This window comes from Hemiscyllium ocellatum, chromosome 23 (genome assembly GCF_020745735.1).
Source record: "Hemiscyllium ocellatum isolate sHemOce1 chromosome 23, sHemOce1.pat.X.cur, whole genome shotgun sequence".
NCBI lineage: Eukaryota > Metazoa > Chordata > Chondrichthyes > Orectolobiformes > Hemiscylliidae > Hemiscyllium > Hemiscyllium ocellatum.
This window is the reverse complement of record NC_083423.1, coordinates 50,017,522-50,038,806: the sequence shown is the minus strand read 5'-3', so window position 1 is coordinate 50,038,806 and position 21,285 is coordinate 50,017,522. Positions and strand designations below refer to the sequence as shown.

At 42.4% G+C, this 21,285-nt stretch overlaps 1 protein-coding gene across 1 annotated transcript in view; it reads right to left on the bottom strand.

Annotated features, from left to right (window-relative positions):
* The window catches only part of pde3a (phosphodiesterase 3A, cGMP-inhibited), a 481,350-nt gene extending 460,496 nt beyond the window's left edge, over positions 1-20,854 (bottom strand). The window contains exon 1 of the mRNA XM_060842973.1: positions 19,689-20,854. Within this exon, the coding sequence (XP_060698956.1) occupies positions 19,689-20,522 (834 nt within the window). The 5' untranslated portion in view covers positions 20,523-20,854. The remainder of the gene's footprint in view (positions 1-19,688) is intronic.
* Between the last annotated feature and the right edge of the window lie 431 nt (positions 20,855-21,285).

Genomic DNA, 21,285 nt, shown 5'->3' with positions numbered 1-21,285 from the left:
GCTGTCCTAAAGGGAGCAATGGTTATGTTACAACTAGTAAATGTATTATTCTCTACATTAAAACAAGCAGACTGATCTACATTTTGTGAAATATCCAGCGTATTGAGAATACATTCAGAAGGAGAATGGTTTTATAAGCGATAGGACAATGACAGAACCCTCATGGATGAGTCATAGCGTCACAGAGATATACAGCAGGGAAATGGACCCTTCGGTCCAGCCCGTCCATGCCGACCAGATATCCCAGCCCAATCTAGTCCCACTTGCCCGCACCCAGCCCATATCCCTCCAAACCCTTCCTATTCATATACCCATCCAAATGCCTCTTAAATGTTGCAATTGTACCAGCCTCCACCACTTCCTCTCATAGCTTATTCGATACACATACCACCCTCTGTGTGAAAAAGTTGCCCCTTAGGTCTCTTTTATATCTTTCCCCCTCACTCTAAATCTATGACCTCTAGTTCTGGACTCCTCGACCCCAGGGAAAAGACTTTGCCTATATACCCTATCCACGCCCCTCATAATTTTGTTAACCTCTATAAGGTCACCCCTCAGCCTCTGACTCTCCAGGGAAAACAGCCCAAACCTGTTCAGCCTCTTCCTATAGCTCAAATCCTCCAACCCTGGCAACACCCTTGTAAATCGTTTCTGAACCCTTTCAAGTTTCACAACATCTTTCCGATAGGAAGAGTGAGGAATTATTCTTCTAAATTGACTACATATTGTTTTCAGTCTTTCTCAGTAGCTGTTCAGTAAAAAAAAGTGGATGAGATAATGACACACACAATTTATTGCATGACAGCCCAGGGAAGGCTAAACGGAGCAGCTGTCCTTTAGGTGACCATTCACTTATGTTCATATGCTCTCAGATTACCAGGAGCACGACTGACAACAAGCTCAAAAGGGATTCTTCAGAAAATGACCTCTTCAATGTTCGTGGTGTTCAAGGGTAGAGTATGATTTGGAAATGCCAGTGTTGGACTGGGGTGTACAAAGTAAAAAAATCACACAACACCAGGTTATAGTCCAACAGGTTTAATTGGAAGCACACTAGCTTTCGGAGCGACGCTCCTTCATCAGGTGATAGTGGAGGGCTTGATCGTAACACTGAATTTATAGCAAAAATTTGCAGTGTGATGTAACTGAAATTATACATTGAAAAATTGATTGTCTGATAAGTATTTCATCTGTTAGAATACAGTGATAATTTCACTTCTTTCATGTGTAAATCACAAAACACTTCTTTTTAAAGTTGCATTCTCGGGTTAGCTGCTAACAATGGTGATAGTTAGACAAATGTTGAAGGTGTTAGCCCCCTGTGTTCTCTGTCTATGCCATGATGTTTAGATTGATTCTAATGTAACAAGTGAGATAACAGAGTTTTACATAAATTCATGCAGTTTTTGAGTTCAGAGTTCTACATGATGTATGTAGTTTTTGAGCAAAGTTCAATGTAACTCTGCAATAAAAATTCACCCCACAAAATATATGAGAAAGTGTGTGTGTGTGTGTATGTGTAATAGTGGATGCAGAGTGTCTTAAGTCTGCAAGGGGGTGCATGTGTGAGTGTGGGAGTGTGTGTGTCTATAAGGATGCATGTGGGTGTCTGTGTGCGCGTCTGTGTGTACCGGTGTCCCTGTGTATGTGTGTGTGTGTGTGTGTGTGCGCGTGTGTGTAGTGCAATGGTGATCACCTATCATGTGACATGAACCCAAGGTCCCGGTTGAGGCCCTCCCTATGGGTTCCGAACTTAGCTATCAGCCTCTGCTCGGCCACTTTCCTCTGCTGCCTGTACTGAAGTCCACCTTGGAGGATGGTCACCCAAAGGTCTGAGGCTGGATGTCCTGGACCACTGAAGTGTTCCCCAACTGGGAGGGAACCCTCCTGTCTGTTGATTGTTGTGCGGTGCCCATTCATCCGTTGTCGTAACCTTTGCTCGGTTTCCCCAACGTACCATGCCTCCGGGCATCCTTGCCTGGAACGTATAAGATAGACAACGTTGGCTGAGTCACATGAGTACCTGCCATGTACAAGGTGGGAGGTGTTCCCACGCGTAATAGTGATATCTATGTCCACAACCTGACACGTCTTGCAGCGTCCACCATGACAGGGTTGTATGGAGTTTGCTGAGAGCCGGGATGTTTGCTATGAACAATGATCTGTTTGAGGTTTGGCGGTTGTTTAAAGGCAAGTAGTGGAGGTGTGGGGATGGTCTTGGTGAGGTGCTCATCCTCATTGATAATGTGTTGCAGGTCATGAAGAACATGGTGTAATTTTTCAGCCCCTGAGAAGTACTGAACAACGAAGGGTACCCTGTCAGTTGCAGCACGTGTCTGTCTCCTGAGGAGGTCATTACGGTTCCTTGCTGTAGCACGTCGAAACTGGCGGTCGATGAGTTGAGTATCGTACCCCGTTCTTGTGAGGTCATCCTTGAGTATTTCCAGGTGTCCATCACGTTCCTCCTCATCTGAGCAGATCAGGTGTATGCGTAGGGTTTGTCCATAGGGAATGGCTGTTTTAATATGTTTTGGGTGGAAGCTGGAGAAGTGTAGCATTGTGAGGTTGTCTGTGGGTTTGCGGTACAGCATGGTGCTGAGATGCCTGTCCTTGATGGAGACGCACGTGTCCAAGAATGAGAGAGACAGTCGAGAGTTGTCCATGGTGAGTTTGATGGTGGAATGAAACTTGTTGATGTCACGTGTAGTTTTATCAGTGACTGCTCGCCATGGGTCCAGAGGAAGAAAATGTCATCAATGTACCTGGTGTACAATGTTGGTTGGTACAATGTTGGTCGAGTACTTTCAGACACAGTCATGTACAATGCAAAGCAGTGACACATCACACTCTCATGACTGTGCCCTTCATTTCAACTAGAACGAGAGGAAACAAGTGCCTTATTTTAATTCAGAAAGGGTCAGGGCCACCTATGTCTGAAAATCAACACTGTAGACATCCAATAGGCAACATTCCCAAAACTTTCTCTTTTAAAAATTCAAGCTTAGTTCTCCTCGAGTGCTTTGTAATGGTCCTGTAATAACATTGGGCCTGATGAAAAAAAATCAATTACACCTCTCTACACAATAATAGCACTAGATTACAGAAAATCATTTGAAAGTGATGACAGATTCTTGACTACCAACAAGTGGCATGACAGAGAGGCACTCTTCTGGAGTTTGCAAAGGACACTTCTGCAAAAGGCAGATTATCAACACTTCCTGCAAATACTCTTTGGAATCTATTGTGCACACTCGCATGACAGATCCTGTTGTGAGCAATTGTTTCATCACTAACAAATGTTTACTATGTGTAAATCACAAGCCATGTGGATTCATGATGTAGAGATATTCAGTCACTGCCTGACTAATTGCACACCTTTCTGGTTCTTGAAGTACAGCCACACCCACACCTGAAATGACAATGAGATGGATTCCCAATGTGTAACTTGGTGCACTTAAGGCAGAGTGATCCCTTAATCTCTCCTGGTGCAGCAGCCACACTTGAAGTTAATGCTGGTCACCTCATCCGTGCATGATATCTTGGTGTAGATTTTACTCTCCTGCCCATGTGGAGGATGTATGCAACACAAAGATCACAGGTGAATCTATGACACCTGATTGCATTGCAGGTCAAAGGACAATTGAGGCTACAATTTTGGGACTGGTTTCTGACCTTTATTAACTAACTTCACATGTAGTCAGTCTTCTGGATCAGAGAGACTGGCAGACAGACACAAAGAGACACAACGGGAATGTACACTTGTAAAATCCACCACATTCTGCCCAGATCGTGGGAAGCTAGTATTTTGATTGGCGATGAGGCCCTGAAACCATGCTCAGATAAGTAATGCATTCTGGTGAGTTCATATGTTCTGTGGGAGGAGTTCACTCCACAGTTGTTTATCTGTCAACACCAGTTCGGATACCTAGCAAGATCACACTGAAGTCACAATTCTATCCACCCAATATGCCCCATTCTCCTTTTGCCAACTACTATCCACTGTCTCAGTTGTAAAGAACTTTATGTCATCAATTGCTTGAACACATTCACATACCTACACATATTCTAGAAGGATTGCTAACACTGAGACATCCACTCTGAATGTAAATACCTATACTTTCACTGTAAACAAATGTCACGGTAGGTCAACATTTGAGGGAGAATAAAAAATTAAACTAGAATCCCTACAATGTGGAAGCAGGCCATTCGACCCATCGAGTCTACATTGGCCCTCCAAAGAACATCCCACTCAGACCCACCCGACCCTCCCTCATCCATGTAACCCTGTATTTCTCATGGCTAACCCACCTACCCTGCCCAGACACTATGACTAATTGAGCATGGCCAGTCCACCTAAACTGCACACCTTTGAACTGTGGGAGGAAATCAGATCACCTGAAGGAAACCCACACAGACACGGGGAGAATGTGCAAACTCCAGATAGACAGTCGCCCTCAGCTGGCAGCAATACTAACCACTTGAGCCACCATGCCACCCCTATATCCAGGATCCCTCCACTGTGCTCATAATTAAGTAATGGATGGAAACCATCCACAAGAAACATCACTGGCAGAGGACTGCTCACATCTTCTAAAGGTCTTGTTGAAGGAAAATGCTGCTTATTTCCTGCGAGCTCAATGTGCCTAAGTTTTCCTTTCTGAATATCTGACCACTAACGTGGGCAAAGATACACACCTAATGGCAATTTCAATAAAACATGAAGATCCTACAATTGATATCACTATCAGTCATCAGCTAACCCTGGACAGCTATCAACCTGAGAGTCAGCCTTTTTATCAACCATGAGCTGAACACTGGTGACATTTCACTAGTTATCTTTCATGAGAGCTACAAAAACATCATCCAGAGGAGGCCTCAAGGAAAATCTAATGATAATTGACAGACACATTGCAAGCTATGAAAGTGCAATGACATATCAGCTCTCCAATTTCTGTCATGCTCATTCCTTTCAATCCCTGAAAGTGCTGCTTAGTTCCTACTTAACAGCCATCTTCATGATCCAGGAGTGACTGTAGGCTCTCTGATATTTTTCAGCTGACAAGACAACATTTCTCAGCAAACTGAGGCAGAAGATATTCATTAGTGATTGGTCCTTTGCATTTTGTGTAATTTGGCAGCTGATAGGAAAGCAGCATCTGATGGGTTACCCATAATGCTATCCCTCTACATTTGTGGTTAGCATCCATAGTGTTGTCATGGGACTTTGTTAAAAAGCTTCTCAAGATCAGGTATGAGGTTGCTTCACCTGCACCTCCACACACGTTATCCACTGTGTCCGTTGCTCTCGAAATTTCTCCTAAATGCTTAATTGAAGACCATCTTAAGAAACTCTTTAATGGATCTCATAGAAGAAACATTTCTACTGAAGGGCAAAATTATTCAGAGGATCTCATGGTTTAGATAAAGACTGAAATGTGTATGAAAAATCAGCCCAAAAGATTGGGAATTTCCTGCTTTCTCCATGCATTTTGTTGACAGAATTACATTTTTTCACATCCTTCAAATAGTTAATCGACTTATTCAATCTCTCAGAGAGCAAAACATGTACAGTGCAGATGCCCATTGATTAAACATACCCAGAGGACAGTAATCAAAAAATGTTTTCATTGCACTTTCTTTAGGATAGCAACTTGCAAATATAAAAGGACTTGAACATTTTAACATCATTCATTCCAAACACTAATCAAACTTAAACACCTACCTTGCCTAGTCACTTCTGATTAGCACCACATCCACAAGCATCCAGTCCCTCCACCACTGACACGCAGTTGCAGCAGTGTGTGCCATCTATAAGAAGAACTGCAAACGTTCACCAAAGATTCTCAGACAGCACTTTCCAACCCTTGACCACTTTTACCAAGAAGAACAAGGGTAGCAGATACATGGCAACACCACCACTTTCATGTTCCTCTCCAAGCTACTCACCATCCTGACGTGGAAATATATCGCCAATCTTTGGTGTTGCTGGGTCAAAATCCTGAAAATTGCCCAAGGGCAATGTGGGTGTATCAACAGCACATGGGTTGCAGCAGGTCCAAGAAGACAGCCTTGCCACCAACTTGTCAAATGAAACTAGGGACAGACAATAAGCGCTGACCCAGCCAATGACACCCAAGTCCCTCAAGTGAACTCACAAAAAAAGAGAGTTTGAGGAAATGCAGGTGGTAAAATATGGAGATATGATCCAGAACTCAAGAAACATTAATAATTACATTCATAGTTCAGTAACCGTGCTCATATGTGGGAGATAATTCACTAAAGAAGCAAACAACCAAGTTACTTAAGAAAACAAGTGACACCATAGAACACAAGTTGACACCAGCAGCAGACTTCAAATCATAATACTATGTACAGCAAATAAATGCGCAATATGACTCTTTGTTCTGACAATTAATTTTGCATTGGTTTTGGTGATTATATCACAAGAACCAATTGGCTAAACTGTATTAGTTTCATGCAGTTTAGCATTGATGTCACCAAGTATTTTAATAAGCTGATGGAAGTTGGGGGTTTCTATTCACAAAGTTTTCTTGTTCACTTCAGCTAAACCTCAGTGAACCGTGCGACTGGAGAATGAGGAGTTAAAGTACTGGACCATCTTTCTCATAATTCTAGGTGTTAAATACTGTTTAAAAAGAACCAAAGAAGTTGAAGCTGCATTCATCAGAACTAGGACCCAAAAAAGAAACGTTAAAAAACAGGTATTTTTCATGCAGTATGCAAAGAGGTGAAAATGCAGCAAGAACAGTTACCTGTCACCGTTTCTTATCAGACAAGGCAGGTAGATTCTGATTGGTTTGGGTGTTGCCATAGAATGCAGCAGAGGTGTCCCTGTCCATGATCCCCCCTGTTGCTTTTTTGGATAAAGGTCCAATCTATGTAGAATTCTCTTTTGTCTGAACAAAACAGTGTCAAATGTATTTATGAATGCTGCTTCTAGCAAGTGCAAATGCATTATGAGCTGGTCTGACAATCTTAAATTGGTTTCTGGTGCTGCTAGGTCATTTGATAAATGATTTCCAATAGTAGAATGATGGATGTCAATGGGGCATTTGATTAGTGTGGTCTGCCAGCCATTGGGACATAGGGCCCACATACCTGGCATCACACTAGCACTGAAACTCATATCACATCAATCTTTTTGGCTTGATAGCAGCATCCTATTAGTGGAGAAAACCACTTGTGGATTTATTGAATAATAGCAATACGACAAAGCTAGCTCCACCCACAGATTAAATTGTTGAGACACCTTCCCATTCCAGAGAAACTTGAAGTAGACTGGGCACTACTTTCATAAATTTTCATAATATACAAAAAGTAACGGTTTGATCCAGAATCTGTGATCATGAGCATAGTGTTGACATGCACTCTCTTATAAAGTGAGCAAATGGCAAGAGCCTATTCACAAGGTTGTCAATAAGATTGATCTTGTAGCATATGGGATTGTAAGAATACCAAAGTGTACATTGACTGGTGAAGGTGGGCTTTCAGTAGATAGGAGTTAAGAACTCATTGTCAGTCTCCTCAAGTAATTGAAGAAAGGCAACTCATTGAATTGCTCTACTTTGATGGTAAATTTGAGCAGAGAATGGTGTTTATTAAACTGTGTAAAGAAATTATTTGATGCAGCCGTGAACTGAAATATCATAAGTGTGTTTTCTACAAACTGGAAGTATGCAAGGGGTAGGAGATTAGTGGTCTTTCCATTGAAGATCACCTCTCATGGTAACCAATCAAAGTTCACAAGGACTGGACCTAGAGGGGATGCCATGGCAACACCAACTATTTGGGAACATGTAGTGTCACTGGAACTGAACCCAACTGCACGGGTTGCTAAGTTCACGAGTTTAATGAAGACAGATTCAGACACAGATGGCACATCTGGATTTCCAGCATATAGCGACATCGTTCAAATGCCAGTGACTTCATTGGGTTGGGAAATAAACTGGAAATTTTGAAAGGAGTCATGGACATGCTATTATTCTCAAAATGTAGGTGGTGTACGACCTTCACAAACGTTAAGGAATCCTTCATTTCTTTTTGCAAAACTCAGTTAGAACTGTTTGCAACAGCTCACTCAACTTTGAGGCCAATTCATGTTGTGTTGGGTCAGTCATGGATAAAACAGGATACAAAGGCTGCTTTTGTATGTCTCATGTGTGGACATATTGAGCCATGAGGACGAATCCTAGATTACATACACAAATTGTAAATGTATGTGTCACTAAGCAACCTGCTATCCTTACACAAGTCCATTCTGGATCTGTGAGTAGCTGAGTTTTCAGTCAGAGCTGTGGTTTATGTTAACAAACTACTCCCTTGCCATCAGGTTAAAACATTCTTTCAGCGACGATTGAATATTTTGTGCATCGTTGCATTTCATCAGTTTTCACCCACTTGCTTCATGAAATCCACAGAATCACTACTATAAAGGTGGCAATGATTCCGAACAACACATTTGAAGCGATGGCCTTGTCAGATGTGTATCCTTTTGCCTGAAGTGCTGAACCAAGGCATCATCTGTCTGCACAGGTAGCTGTAAAAGCTCCCACAGTGCAATGCCAAGACAAACACAGTTCTCCTGGTTTCATGGCCAACATTTCTCTCTTAACCAGCACCACTAAACACTGAATAATTAGTTATTTATCTCAATTGCCATTTGTGGGACCTTGCTATGTGCAAAATTCTTGACTTTCATGCCTGCTAAACCACAGTAACTGCACTTTGAAAATAAAAGTTACTTTAGGAATTCCTGAAGATGTGTTAAAGTACTACACACACAAAAATAATTTTACCCTACAGAGAGTATTATACACAATTTCTGAGAGCATTTAAGACATTGATGGCACGCACCACCAACTGATACATTCTAATCTTTGTTTTATTCCAATCCAAGACATCATCATGAAACCACTGAAGGCTTTTAGTAAGTTTCCCACTTCTGTCTGCTGTCAGGCAATGTCTGCAGAATGGTGTGTGTAAATGAACACATCAGTTCTGTTGATGGGCACAATCCTGCTGCTACAGACTCAAGTTGAAGAGTGGGCACTTCAGCAAAACACATGAGCATGAGTTCATGCCTGTGGGAATAGGTTTGGGGATGGGTAGGAAGTAAATAAGAATGAGAAAGATTTATGTTGCAACAAATACCTGAAGGGCCACTCACTAAGTATTCACTGGGGGCAGGGTAGGAAGAAACTTGCCCACTGCCAGATTACTTTGGAAAACTGCATCGCGCACGATCATATATTAGAGTTTTCCTTATTGATTCATGGGAAGTGGGGACACACTGGCTACGCTAGCATTTATTGCCCATCCCTAACTGTGCTGGAGAAAATGGTGAGGATCAGCTTTCTTGAATCTCTGCAGTCTGTGTTGTGTAGGGACCCACACAGTGCTATTAGGAAGTGCATTCCCGGAATTTGACTGAAAAGGCAGGAATGGTGAAATAGTTCCAAGTCAGGATAATTAGGTGGCTTGGAGTGAAACTGCAGGTAATGGTGTTTCCATACATCTTCTCTCCTTGTCCTCTAGTGAAAGAAGTTGAGAGGTTGGAAGATTTTATTGGGCAAACCATGTTGGGTTTTTGCAGTGTATCTTGTAGATGATACATACTATCCTTCACTGTGTGCCAGTGATGAAGAGAGTGAATGTGGGGGGGTGATGGATGTGGTGCCAATCCAGCAGGCGGCTTTGCCATTTTGGAACTGAGGTTCAGACAGAAAAGTACAGGTAACATATCACAAATATTGTTGCTGCTAACACCTGCTTAGGACAAATTGTCTGCTGTAGGCTTCCTGACATATGAAATTGATTTTGTTGGTTTGGGCAACAATTTTCCTGTAGCTTCCTTCTGCTGATTGTCCACATTGCAATATATTTCTGCGAGTTTCTATCAGAGTGCGAGTGAACCGTTGACTGACTCCACGGCACATGTAATAATGATATAGCTCTTCTAAGTTCCAGCACCATTCAAAGAATCATCTTGAACCATTCCAAATTTGACATAGGAAACTACTCAGCTTTTTGCAATTATGCAGTGTTGATCTTGCAACTGGGGTTCATTCACTGGATGCCATTAATCCGTTACTTTCCCAAGAGGAGCAGAAGACTGTAGGCCTGTGTTTTAGCGTCCAAACAAATAGTTCCCATCAGAACCTCATACAAATGTAGGATCCACACTAAAAATCACCATGAAGCAGGAAAACCATGTAATGAATTAATACTACAGTATAATGTATATGATTTAGAACCTTATATGAGAGCTACCTTTTCAACACTGGTATTACTGTGTTCCTAGTGTATGAGGAGATGAAAAGAAATGCATTGAGTGTGGTTGGATGTATGAAAGAGCAAGCTCCTGATACACAAGCTTTCACCTCAATAAACTGAATGTAAAAAAATTATTTTAAAACAGAATTTTTTAAAAAAGTGGGCGGCACGGTGGCACAGTGGTTAGCACTGCTGCCTCACAGCGCCAGAGACCCGGGTTCAATTCCCGCCTCAGGCAACTGACTGTGTGTAGTTTGCACGTTCTCCCCGTGTCTGCATGGGTTTCCTCCGGGTGCACCGGTTTCCTCCCACAATCCAAAGATGTGCAGGTCAGGTGAATTGGCCATGCTAAATTGCCGATAGTGTTAGGTGAAGGGGTAAATGTAGGAGAATGGGTCTGGGTGGGTTGCTCTTTGGAGGGTCAGTGTGGACTTGTTGGTCCAAAGGGCCTGTTTCCAACACTGTAAGTAGTCTAATCTAAAACTATGTTAAAGCACAATTTGTTTTATTATTAAAGCAGTGTGAAGATATTTACAGGCCCATTTTATCTATTTTACTAGAGTTTTTATTTGAGCAGAGGGGAATTTGTTGAATAAGAGGTTGAAAATTCAGAGAAGTCCCCAATTCTACACATTCCACACCATTTAATTCATTTTTGCTTCTTGATGCTAATTATCATTAGGAATATAAAATGTAACAGACTGAAAACAATGCTGCAAATTAATTAGAAAGAGTTGAAATAGTAAACAGTCACAAAAATATACAACGGCTGTCACAGCAGCAACATGACCCAAGTTTCCCTAATTGATCAGAACAGTATATTTTCAGAGGTATTCTGAATATACATTACACTGTTGTTTCTTCACATTGCTCAGATTTCCAATTCTATCATTCATTTGCCCAGCACTGTTGCTGATCGTGTCTTCCTTTGGACTGCTATGCTCCCACATTTGGCTACTACAACCAAAACAAATTAGGCAGATCCCTTCTCCTCACAGTATCGGAGCAGGCCACTGGTCTGTTTATGCTTCACATGAGCTTCCTCCCATTCCTACTTCGTCTTACCTCACCAACATAGCCCTCTGCTGTGTTTCCTACTATATGCACTTTCCCAGGTTCCCCTTCAATTTCTCCCATAAGTGTGCAGCTCAGTCAAGATAAATCCAAACAACAGTACTCAGTGTGATACACCAGCTTCCAACAAATGTTACAAATGAGTAAACAAGATTGCCGATTAAACCTCATAGAATTGAACATATGAAAAAGTAGATGATGCTTGTGCCGATAATTATATCCAGATTTCCCATCCTGTGCGAGAAAATATGATGCAGATGGGAAACCTGCTGCCAGTACTGAGGCTGTGCTGCAGTTTTTAAAGAGCAGATATTCCTGAATCTCTCAGGAGCCGAGAATGCTTGGAAACTCCCCAACATAGTTAGCACAGCCCACGCAAGGTTTAATGTCATAGGACACAGCATAGGAGTTCTAAAATGGATTTCTGGGTAGATTGAAATTGTGTGGAGGCAACAGTCATGCATCATTTCGTAAGCACTTGGACACAGTGGCCTTGGAGAATCTTTCTACACTGCCTTTCTCTTCTGTATCTTGCAATATCAGGAAGATCATGCATAATACTGTCTACATAACTATAAAGAAATATATTTGTTTCATTTCTCTATTTATATTAACATTTACATTTTCTTCTAAAATGAATTTGCATCTTGTGATTTGTATTTTTTTTAAATTTACTTACCTGATTAGCTGACATGCAGAAATATACAGATTCAGATTGTGAACTTTGGCCATCCCAGAATCATAGATTCCCCACAGAGTGGAAGCAGGCCATTTGGCCCATTAAGTCCACACCAATCCTCTGAAGAGGCATCCCATTCAACCCACCTCCATCCCTGTACTCCCCATGTCTAATTCACCTAGCCTGAATCTCCCTGAACACTAAGGGGCAACTTAGGATGGCCAATGCATCCAACCTGCACATCGTTTGGACAGTGGGAGGAAACCAAAACACCCAGGAGAAAGCCACGCAGACACGAGGATAATGTGCAAACTCCACACTGACAGTCGCTAGAGGGTGGAGTCGAAACTGGATTCCTGGTGCTGTGAGGCAGCAGTGCAAACCACTGAGCCACCATACCGCCCATTATCCCTTACGCTGAAATCTGATGCAATTCAGTTAACTTCATACAGAATACAAAATGGCAAGTCAACATAACATTTCCAGGTGGAAAGCAAGTGACCTGCTTCTTTTAAGCTCGGAAGTGTTTTGTTGCTGCCAATCATGAAGCAGGGTGTAAAAATTAAAGTGGGCAAGGACTTGTGTGCTTTGGTATTGTCTAATCAATGTGAACTAAATACTGCTCAGTTTCAGAGCACTGCTCCACCCAGAATTATAACTACACACCCATGACACTAGCTAATACTTCCATATTTTTACTACACTGCATTCATTTGATATTTACATCAGTATTTACCTTAAAAAAAATAAATTTAACATGATGCTTAGAATGTTTTGGACAAAATCCTTAGCCACAGATTGACTATTTTCAACTATCATGCAACAACAACCCTCTCTCAGATTAGAATGTTGAAGACACAGTTTCTAATGATTGGGATTTTCACTGGAATCCAACAAGGCTGAGGAAATGAAATTTCTCTGAGTTCTCTTCTAAATTCTGTTACCTGTAAATATTCAGCATGCAATAAGCCAATGTGTATGACAACTACAGATCCAAGCACCATACTACCTCCAAAGCAGCATAGTTTTGTCCAACAGTAGCAGGCAACCTATATCAGGGAGGTCACAGTGTTCATTTGTGTAGGATATGGAAAGGTTCACACAGTTGCAGTAAACGTGGCATTGTGAGATTATGGGGTAGGGCATATTCTTGAATATAGAGCCTAAGTCGTCATCTTGCATGTCATCTAATCTGAGAGTCCTCATTTTAATAATTAATCAAAAACTAAATGCTGCAAACTTGTACCAGTGTTCTCTCCTTGCTGTTGTAATGAAATAATTAATTCATTTCTGTGGATACATAAGACGACACCTTTTATCCCGATATTAGAAAATATTCAATTTCCTAACATTAGCATCTCTCCTTCTTGATGACTATAAAAAAATTCCCTAAATAAAGATATAATTAGGGGAGGAGGATGAAATTAAGAATTTACATTAATAAAATACACGTTGTGAATGAATCAAGTTCATATTCAATGGGCATTCTGAACATACCTCTATGTAAGGAAATTAATCATTAAATTCAAGTCAACACTAGAAAACTCCAAGAAGATGCTGCATAACAAAGATGAAATTAAAAGTCGCTTAATGGTCAATACGTTAGAGAAGATTCAAAATTCTTTCAGGCCCATTCAGTTTGGATAACACAGATTGATCTGCTCATGAAAGCACAATAACATGCTCTTGGAGAAACAATGTTGTGACTTAATACAAAAGATGCTTTACAAAAAAGTGAAGTATTCCACTGTATTCAGGACTTAGGATTCAAAAAGCTAACATTCAGCCTGACTCCATTATATTATCCTTTGGTCCAGGCATAAATGACATTAAAGTTACTCCCTGGATCTATACAAAATGTCATTTTAACATAAAGCAACAATACAAGCTTGTTGCTACCATTTTACTCTTCACTCACAAAAGTCTATATGCATAGAGGTCCTTGACTATCGATGTACCACAGGGGTCAGTGCTGCCACTTTTGTTATTTACATAAATGACCTGGATTGTGAATGTACAAAGTATGATTACTAAGTTTGCGGATGATACAAAACTAGGAGGTATCATAGATAGTGAGGAAGATTATCAAAAATTACAGAGGGATCTTGGTCAGATGGGGAAGTGGACTGAGAATTGACAAATGGAATTCAATACTTCAGTTGCTTACTTCAGTTGTTGGTAAAGTGTTGGAAAAGGTTATAAGAGGTAGGATTTATAATCATTTAGAAAAGAATAATTTGATTAGGGATAGTCAGCATGGTTTTGTCATGGGCAAGGGGAGGTCGTGCTTCACAAACCTTATTGAGTTCTTTGAGAAGGTGACCAAACAGATAGATGTGATGTGGTGTACATGGATTTCAGCAAAACATTCAATAAGGTTCCCCACAGTAGGCTATTTTACAAAATGTGGAGGAATGGGATTGTGGGAGATATAGTAGTTTGGATCAATAATTGGCTTGCTGTCAGAGGGTGGTGGTTGATGGGAAATGTTCATCCTGGAGTCTAGTTACCAGTGGTGTACCACAAGGGTCAGTGTTGGGTCCACTGCTGTTTGTCATTTTTATAAACGACCTGGATGAGGGCGTAGAAGGGTGGTTAGTAAATTTGCAGACGACACTGAGGTCGGTGGAATTGTAGATAATGACGAAGGTTGTTGTAGCTTACAGACAGACATAGATAAGCTGCAGTGCTGGGCTGAGAGGTGGCAAGTGGAGTTTAATGCGGACAAGTGTGAGGTGATTTACTTTGGTCGGAGTAACCGGAATGCAAAGTACTGGGTTAATGGTAAGATTCTTGGTAGTGTAGATGAGCAGAGAGATCTCTGTGTCCAGGTACACAGATCCTTGAAAGTTGCTACCCAGGTTGACAGGATTGTTAAGAAGGCATACAGTGTTTTAGCTTTTATTAATAGAGGGATTGAGTTCCGGAGGTTATGCTACGACTGTACAAAAATCTGCTGCGGCCGCACTTGTAGAGTATTGTGTACGGTTCTGGTCACTGCATTATAATGGAAAGAGTGCAGAGGAGATTTACTAGGATGTTGCCTGGTATGGAGGGAAGATCTTACAAGGAAAGGCTGAGGGACTTGAGGCTGTTTTCATTGGAGAGAAGAAGGTTGAGAGGTGACTTAATAGAGACATATAAGATAATCAGAGGGTTAGATAGGGTGGACAGGGAAAGCCTTTTTCCAAGTATGGTGATGGCAAGCACAAAGGGGCATAGCTTTAAATTGAGGGGTGATAGATATAGGACAGATGTCAGAGGTAGTTTTTTACTCAGAGAGTAGTAAGGGTATGGAATGCTTTGCCTGCAACGGTAGTAGATTCACCAACTTTAAGTACATCTAAGTCGCAATTGGACAAGCATATGGACGTACATGAAATAGTGTAGGTTAGATGGGCTTCAGATTGGTATGATAGGTCGGCGCAACATCGAGGGCCGAAAGGCCTGTACTGCGCTGTAATGTTCTGTGTTCTATGTTCTAATACAGAGAAATGTGAGGTGTTGCACTTTGGAAAGTCAAATGAAGGTAGGACCTATACAGTAAATGGTAAGGTCTTGGGGAGTGTTGTAAAACAAAGATACCTAGGAGTACAAGTACATAATTCATTGAAAGCATTGTCACAGGTAGTGAAGGCAGAAGTGAGGACTGCAGATGCTGGAAACCAGAGTTTAAATGAGAGTGGTGCTGGAAAAGCACAGCAGGTCAGGCAGCATCCGAGGAGCAGGAAAATCGATGTTTCGGGAAAAAGCCCTTCATCAGGTATGCAGAATTTAGCATGCTGGTCTTCGTTGGTCGAGTCGTTGAGTATAGGAATTGAGACATTGTATTTCAGTTTAGAAGTCATTGGGGAGGCTGCACTTGGAGTATTGCATACAGTTTTGATATCGTTAATATATATAGTTAAACTGGAAAGAGTGCAAAGAAGATTTACGACAATGTTGGCAGTACTGGTAGGCCTGAGTTATAGGGAGAGGTTGGTCAAGATCAGTCTTTGTTTGTTGGAATGTAGGAGCATGAGGGGTGATGTTATTGAGGCACATAGAATCATTCGGGGCATAGACAGGATGAATGCAGATGGTCTTTTTCCCAGGAATGAGGAATGGAAAACCAGAGGGCATCGGTTTAAGGTGAGAGGGGAAAGATTTAAGGGCCTGAGGGGCAATTTTGTCACACAGAGACTGGTGCCCATTTGGAATGGGCTGCCGGAGAATGCGATTGAGACAGGTACAATGGCAATATTTAAAGAACATTTGGACAGGTACATGGATGGGAAGGGTTCAGAGGGAGATGGACCAAATGTGGGCAATTGGAACTAACTGAGTGGCATTATGCTCAGCATGGACTAGTTTCCAAAGGGCCTCTTTCCATGTTGTGTTACTCTATAAACAAAAACAGAAATTGCTGGAAGAACTCAGCAGGTCTGTCAGCATCTGTGGAGGGAAATCAGAGTTAACATTTCGGATCGAGTGACCCTTCCTCAGAACGTCCCCTTCCGTGTTCTGAGGAAAGGTCACTCAACTCGAAATGTTAACTCTGATTTCTTTCCACAGATGCTACCAGACCTGCTGAGCTTTTCCAACAATTTCTGTTTTTGTTTCTGATTTTCAGCACCCATAGTTCTTTTGGTTTTTATTTAGTATTTTACTTTTCACTATGGATGTGGCTAACAGAGTCATAGTGTTGCACTTTGGGGGTGCTACACTGCTAGAGATGCCATGCTTCAGATGAAACATGATTTTTCCATGCAGGTACACACACAATGAAGAACAGCAATGACTTCTCCCAGTGTCCTAAACATGGTTATTCCATCAAATAACAGCATGAAAAAGAAATTTGTGGAGATATCCTTAGGATATAAGGAGTTATATAAATTCAGACTCTCTCACTTATAAACTATTCCAAATATTTCATACAATGAGAAAATCAATTTTAAAACTATTATATTAGGGTAACAAAATGTAGATTACAGCAAGCAAATGCACAGTGATTCTTCCAATTAGTTACATGGGTTTAAAATTATATCGTGTAATATTAGCGCACAATTGCTAATGAGCTTGGAATGGAATCCTTTTGTACACTATTTAATACGAATGCCTCAAACCACACTGCATAATTTCAATGGTCTCTAAGTATTGGGAAATGATGAGGTCCATTCTAATTCACCAGCTAAAGGTTCTCTGATATTGATGGGGGGAAATGTTGACAGAGCTGGGAATGGCCTTGGTTGATCAATGTAACCATAATGTAAATGGATCTATAAAGGTACTTTTCCAGTCAATATCCCAAGTAATTATGTTATTTGTGAATGGAATCAATAGAAATAGATATATTGATGAATGTAGTTATGACATTGTCACATAAGGCAACTTGAGGAATTCCTCTTACTGGTACCAGAGGTGTTTTGCAAACACTTCTGTCTGATATTCTGGGCAGTCTCACATCATCTTAGACTTTCAGAGCCATCATTTCATTTTGCATTAGTAATGATGAAGGGAGATGTTGCAACTGCAATGAAAGCTGAAAACAACGCAAGGTTATGCTAAGTAGATGTAACTGAATCGTAGGCAGCATGCATGGCTAACAGATCAGTCAACTGCATTACTGCCTTGTGATTCTCTTCCATGCATACAGCATCCGCTATATTGTGCTTGTTATTCTGCTAATCACAGTATTGGCAGTGCGACAATACCAGTCATGGGACACCATACACTTTCAGCTCCCTACGTCAATAGCATCTTTTATTACCGTGTTGGTTAGTACAGGTCACATATAGAGTGAGAATCAAATCCACTAGAAAATGGCTTTTTCATAAGAAGCAAAAACAAACTACAGAATAAAGAGTACCAAATCTCTGCCCGTGGATTTAAGATAATAATTTGACCTTGTGCTTCTCCTCATGTCTGTACACCACTCAAGTTTGCCTTCACATTTTAAATGTCACTTAAAAAGCCCTACTGACTTGTTATCTTAAAACTAATTGCCAGCTTATGTGACAAACATATCCCAAGTCTAATGCTGTAATATCAGGCTAGAAGTTGCAGTACAATGAAGGTCAGCCACAGCACACTGCACTAAAGATACATTGAATCAGAAAACATCCACAAGGAAACAATGCTGCACTTGTTACAAACATGACAGAGGGTTTAAACAAGTTTATTAAAGTAGTCTAAAGTCCTGCGCTCCCTTGTCATGCTCAGAAAAATTATTTTGACTGACCTCCTAATGTCAGTTCTCCAGTTATTGTAAAACACAAGCTTCCCCGAAACTGAAAAGGGCATCTTTCTTAATGTGAATGCCCTCCCCATGATAACTGTACATTGCATAAATTACCAGTGCTCACCAAGATTTAGACTGTGCTCCGAAGTATTTATCATGAGTTACACATCACGGCAATTTGAATACTTACATTTCACACAGCCTGCCTAAAAACTCAGTTCAAACTTAGAAATGCTTACCGTGGGAGCATTTAAACACAAACTGCAGAGCAGAAATACATATTTGGAATTTGAAATGTTCTTTTCTGTGACTTCTGTTTGACTCCTAAAGCTTTGCAATATTAATAACATTAAACAGATAAATCATTAGACATTAAATCAAAACACTTTTATTACCTTCCAGGTTCAAAGAATTGAATGAACACAAGTTGGGCAAATCACTTACTTTCCTTGAGATTACTGTGTATTTTTATAGTGATGTAATAGAGATAATTGCCTGATACAACAAACAGTAATTATTGCCTAACTCTTAATGCTTTTCACCCTGTGCCTTAATTTATATCTTTCATTACAAGTTGGTTCCTTCTTCCAGAACCTACATATCTCTGAATTATTGCTCTCAAGATCATTCATAAAATCACACTTTGCTAAATAGAATAAAAGTCATTACTTAGCATTTGCAGCGAAATAAATCCTCTCACATATCAAAGAATGTAAATAGACAGCTCATTATTATTTTATAAATCGCGTCCATTTGGATGTTTACAACTCGATGGGAAATGGTTTGCGGGCTCGCATACCATTCATTATTTAAAACTGCGTTTTACAAAGAATTTCCTCTGCAGTCTATGAAAATATTTATTTTCCCTGTCAGGTGTGCTGTGGCTTTTTTTTCCCCCTCTGATATGTCACAACTGTAAGTCTTGGATCATTTTTGCCTGAATTGGTACGTCAGATGAAGGAGATTTGGAAGTAAAATACCAGAACTTATTATTTTCATAATTTCCCTTCGGGTTTCTACCCTCGACAAGCATCACAGTTCTGCCGACCTAACCCCTCTCGGTCTCCCTCTTGCAAAACCATTAAAGCAAATCAGGAGAGACAGAGCACATCCAACTATGGATTGTGCCTGCAAATACATTGTTGGGTAAAGAAATACACATGCAATTGTTTTTTTTTAATTTTCCTTTTTTTGCATCGCTGTGCAATTGAGAAATTGTTCAGTCGAGGCCCCCAAGTCAGCCCAATAAATGAGTGGATTGGATTAACATCACTTTTCTCCCCCCTCTGTAAACAGTGTCTGGAGCTAGCTAATTCCACAGGAAATAATGCACACTTTGAGCTTCCTGGCTGTCTGGGCGAATTAACAAGTGTTTATAGCTGCTCAGTTTAAACAGAAGCAAAACAAAACAAAGAGTCCTACCTGTTCCCTCTGAATGCACGGGAGGGATGTTCTCCTGGGGGCTTTGGAACCCAGTTGAGTGTTGGAAATCTCGGCGGCGATGACTGAACTAGATCTCCTTCTCCTCTTGACCACTGGGATCTTCTCCTGGGTCCCAGGCGGGGTTCCGGGGAGGATGTGCACCGCGTATCTGGCCAGCAGCACGCCGAGGATGCCCATGAAGTAAGCGAGGAAGGGTCTCCAGCTGGCCCGGACCCCGTCCAGGGAGAGTAGGGAGACGGTCCTCAGCAGGCTGGTGAAGATGACGGTGCCGACCCCCTGGCCGACCCGGAGCAGCAGCAGGGTGGCAGCGGCCAGGCAGCCCAGGAGCACGGCGCTGGCGGGGGCCGACAGCAGCTGCTCCCCCTCTTCCTCGCCCCCCAGCAGCGAGGCGGCTTGCAGCAGTGTCTCGCCCAGGCAGCAGGCGGCTAGTAACCGCGGGGCTAACTCGCCCCGGCCGCAGCGGATCAGGTACAAGCCGAGCCAGAAGAAAGCGCTGAGGAGGCTGAACAGGGGCAACAGGCAGTGCAGGAGGGTCAGCAAGCCGGAGGGAGGAGAGAGAGAGGAGGAGGAGGGAGAGGAGGAGGGGGACAGAGGAGCCGAGGCGCTCTCCTCCCCGTGTCCCCACCTCAGGAAGGCGGCCAGCAGCAGGGTGAGGGAGCCCAGGCAAGCGGCGGACGGCAGGAGGCGAGCCCACGCCGGGTAGCCCTGATCCCGGGACAGAGCGCTTACACAGCCCCTCACGTAACCATTGCGCTCCGCCGCCACTTTGCCGGCCTCAGCTCCACTCGGGGGGAGAGGAGACTCCGACCTCATCGCCAGCACTCTCCTCCACAGTGTGGGTTATTACAAAGTTTGTTTGTTTTTTTTCTCTCTCTCTGTATACCCCCCTCCCCTCACCTTCAAGATCAGACTTAGTCAAACAACCTCTCTCTCTCTGGAATGGGAAACTTATGGGGAGGGGGGGGGGGAGAGAGAGCTTGTTCCACTTGAATTCTCAACTTTAACGCCTCAGGGTAGAGCCAGGTCTCCACTTGCCCCCCTCTACCAGAACCTCAGCCCAGAAACCCCCTTCCTCCACCTTCTTGAGACATGACAGCCCAGAGCGGCCGCCTCTGACAAACCAAGTCTCGGCCATTGAGCTGCACGTTCCCACAAACGGTTCTCACCTCCTCCTCCTCCTCCTGCTACGGTAGCAGCGGCTCCCCTCTGCCTTCGCCCCCTCCCCTCTCACTCCTCCTTGCCCCATGCACAATGCACAACCTCATCAGCCCCCAGCATCTTCTTTCAAGCCTCCTCTGGTGCTTTAGTTTGCTTTTGCTCTTTCTCTCTCTCTCTCTCTCCTCCTTCTTTTCTCTGTGTCTGTCACTGCTGCTGGGGTGGGGGAGGATCGGCGATGCTGAACGAGGTTAAGTCGCTTTCCCAGCTCCGGCTCCCAACAGCCCGGAGCGGAGTGAGCTGCCGGCTTTCAATTCATTGCCCAGAGGTCCCGGTGAGCGGCGCCCGAGGACAGGGGGGTGATTCGAGGCTATGTCTGGGCAAGAGACAAGGGGTTAACCCCCCCCAACAAACACGGGGC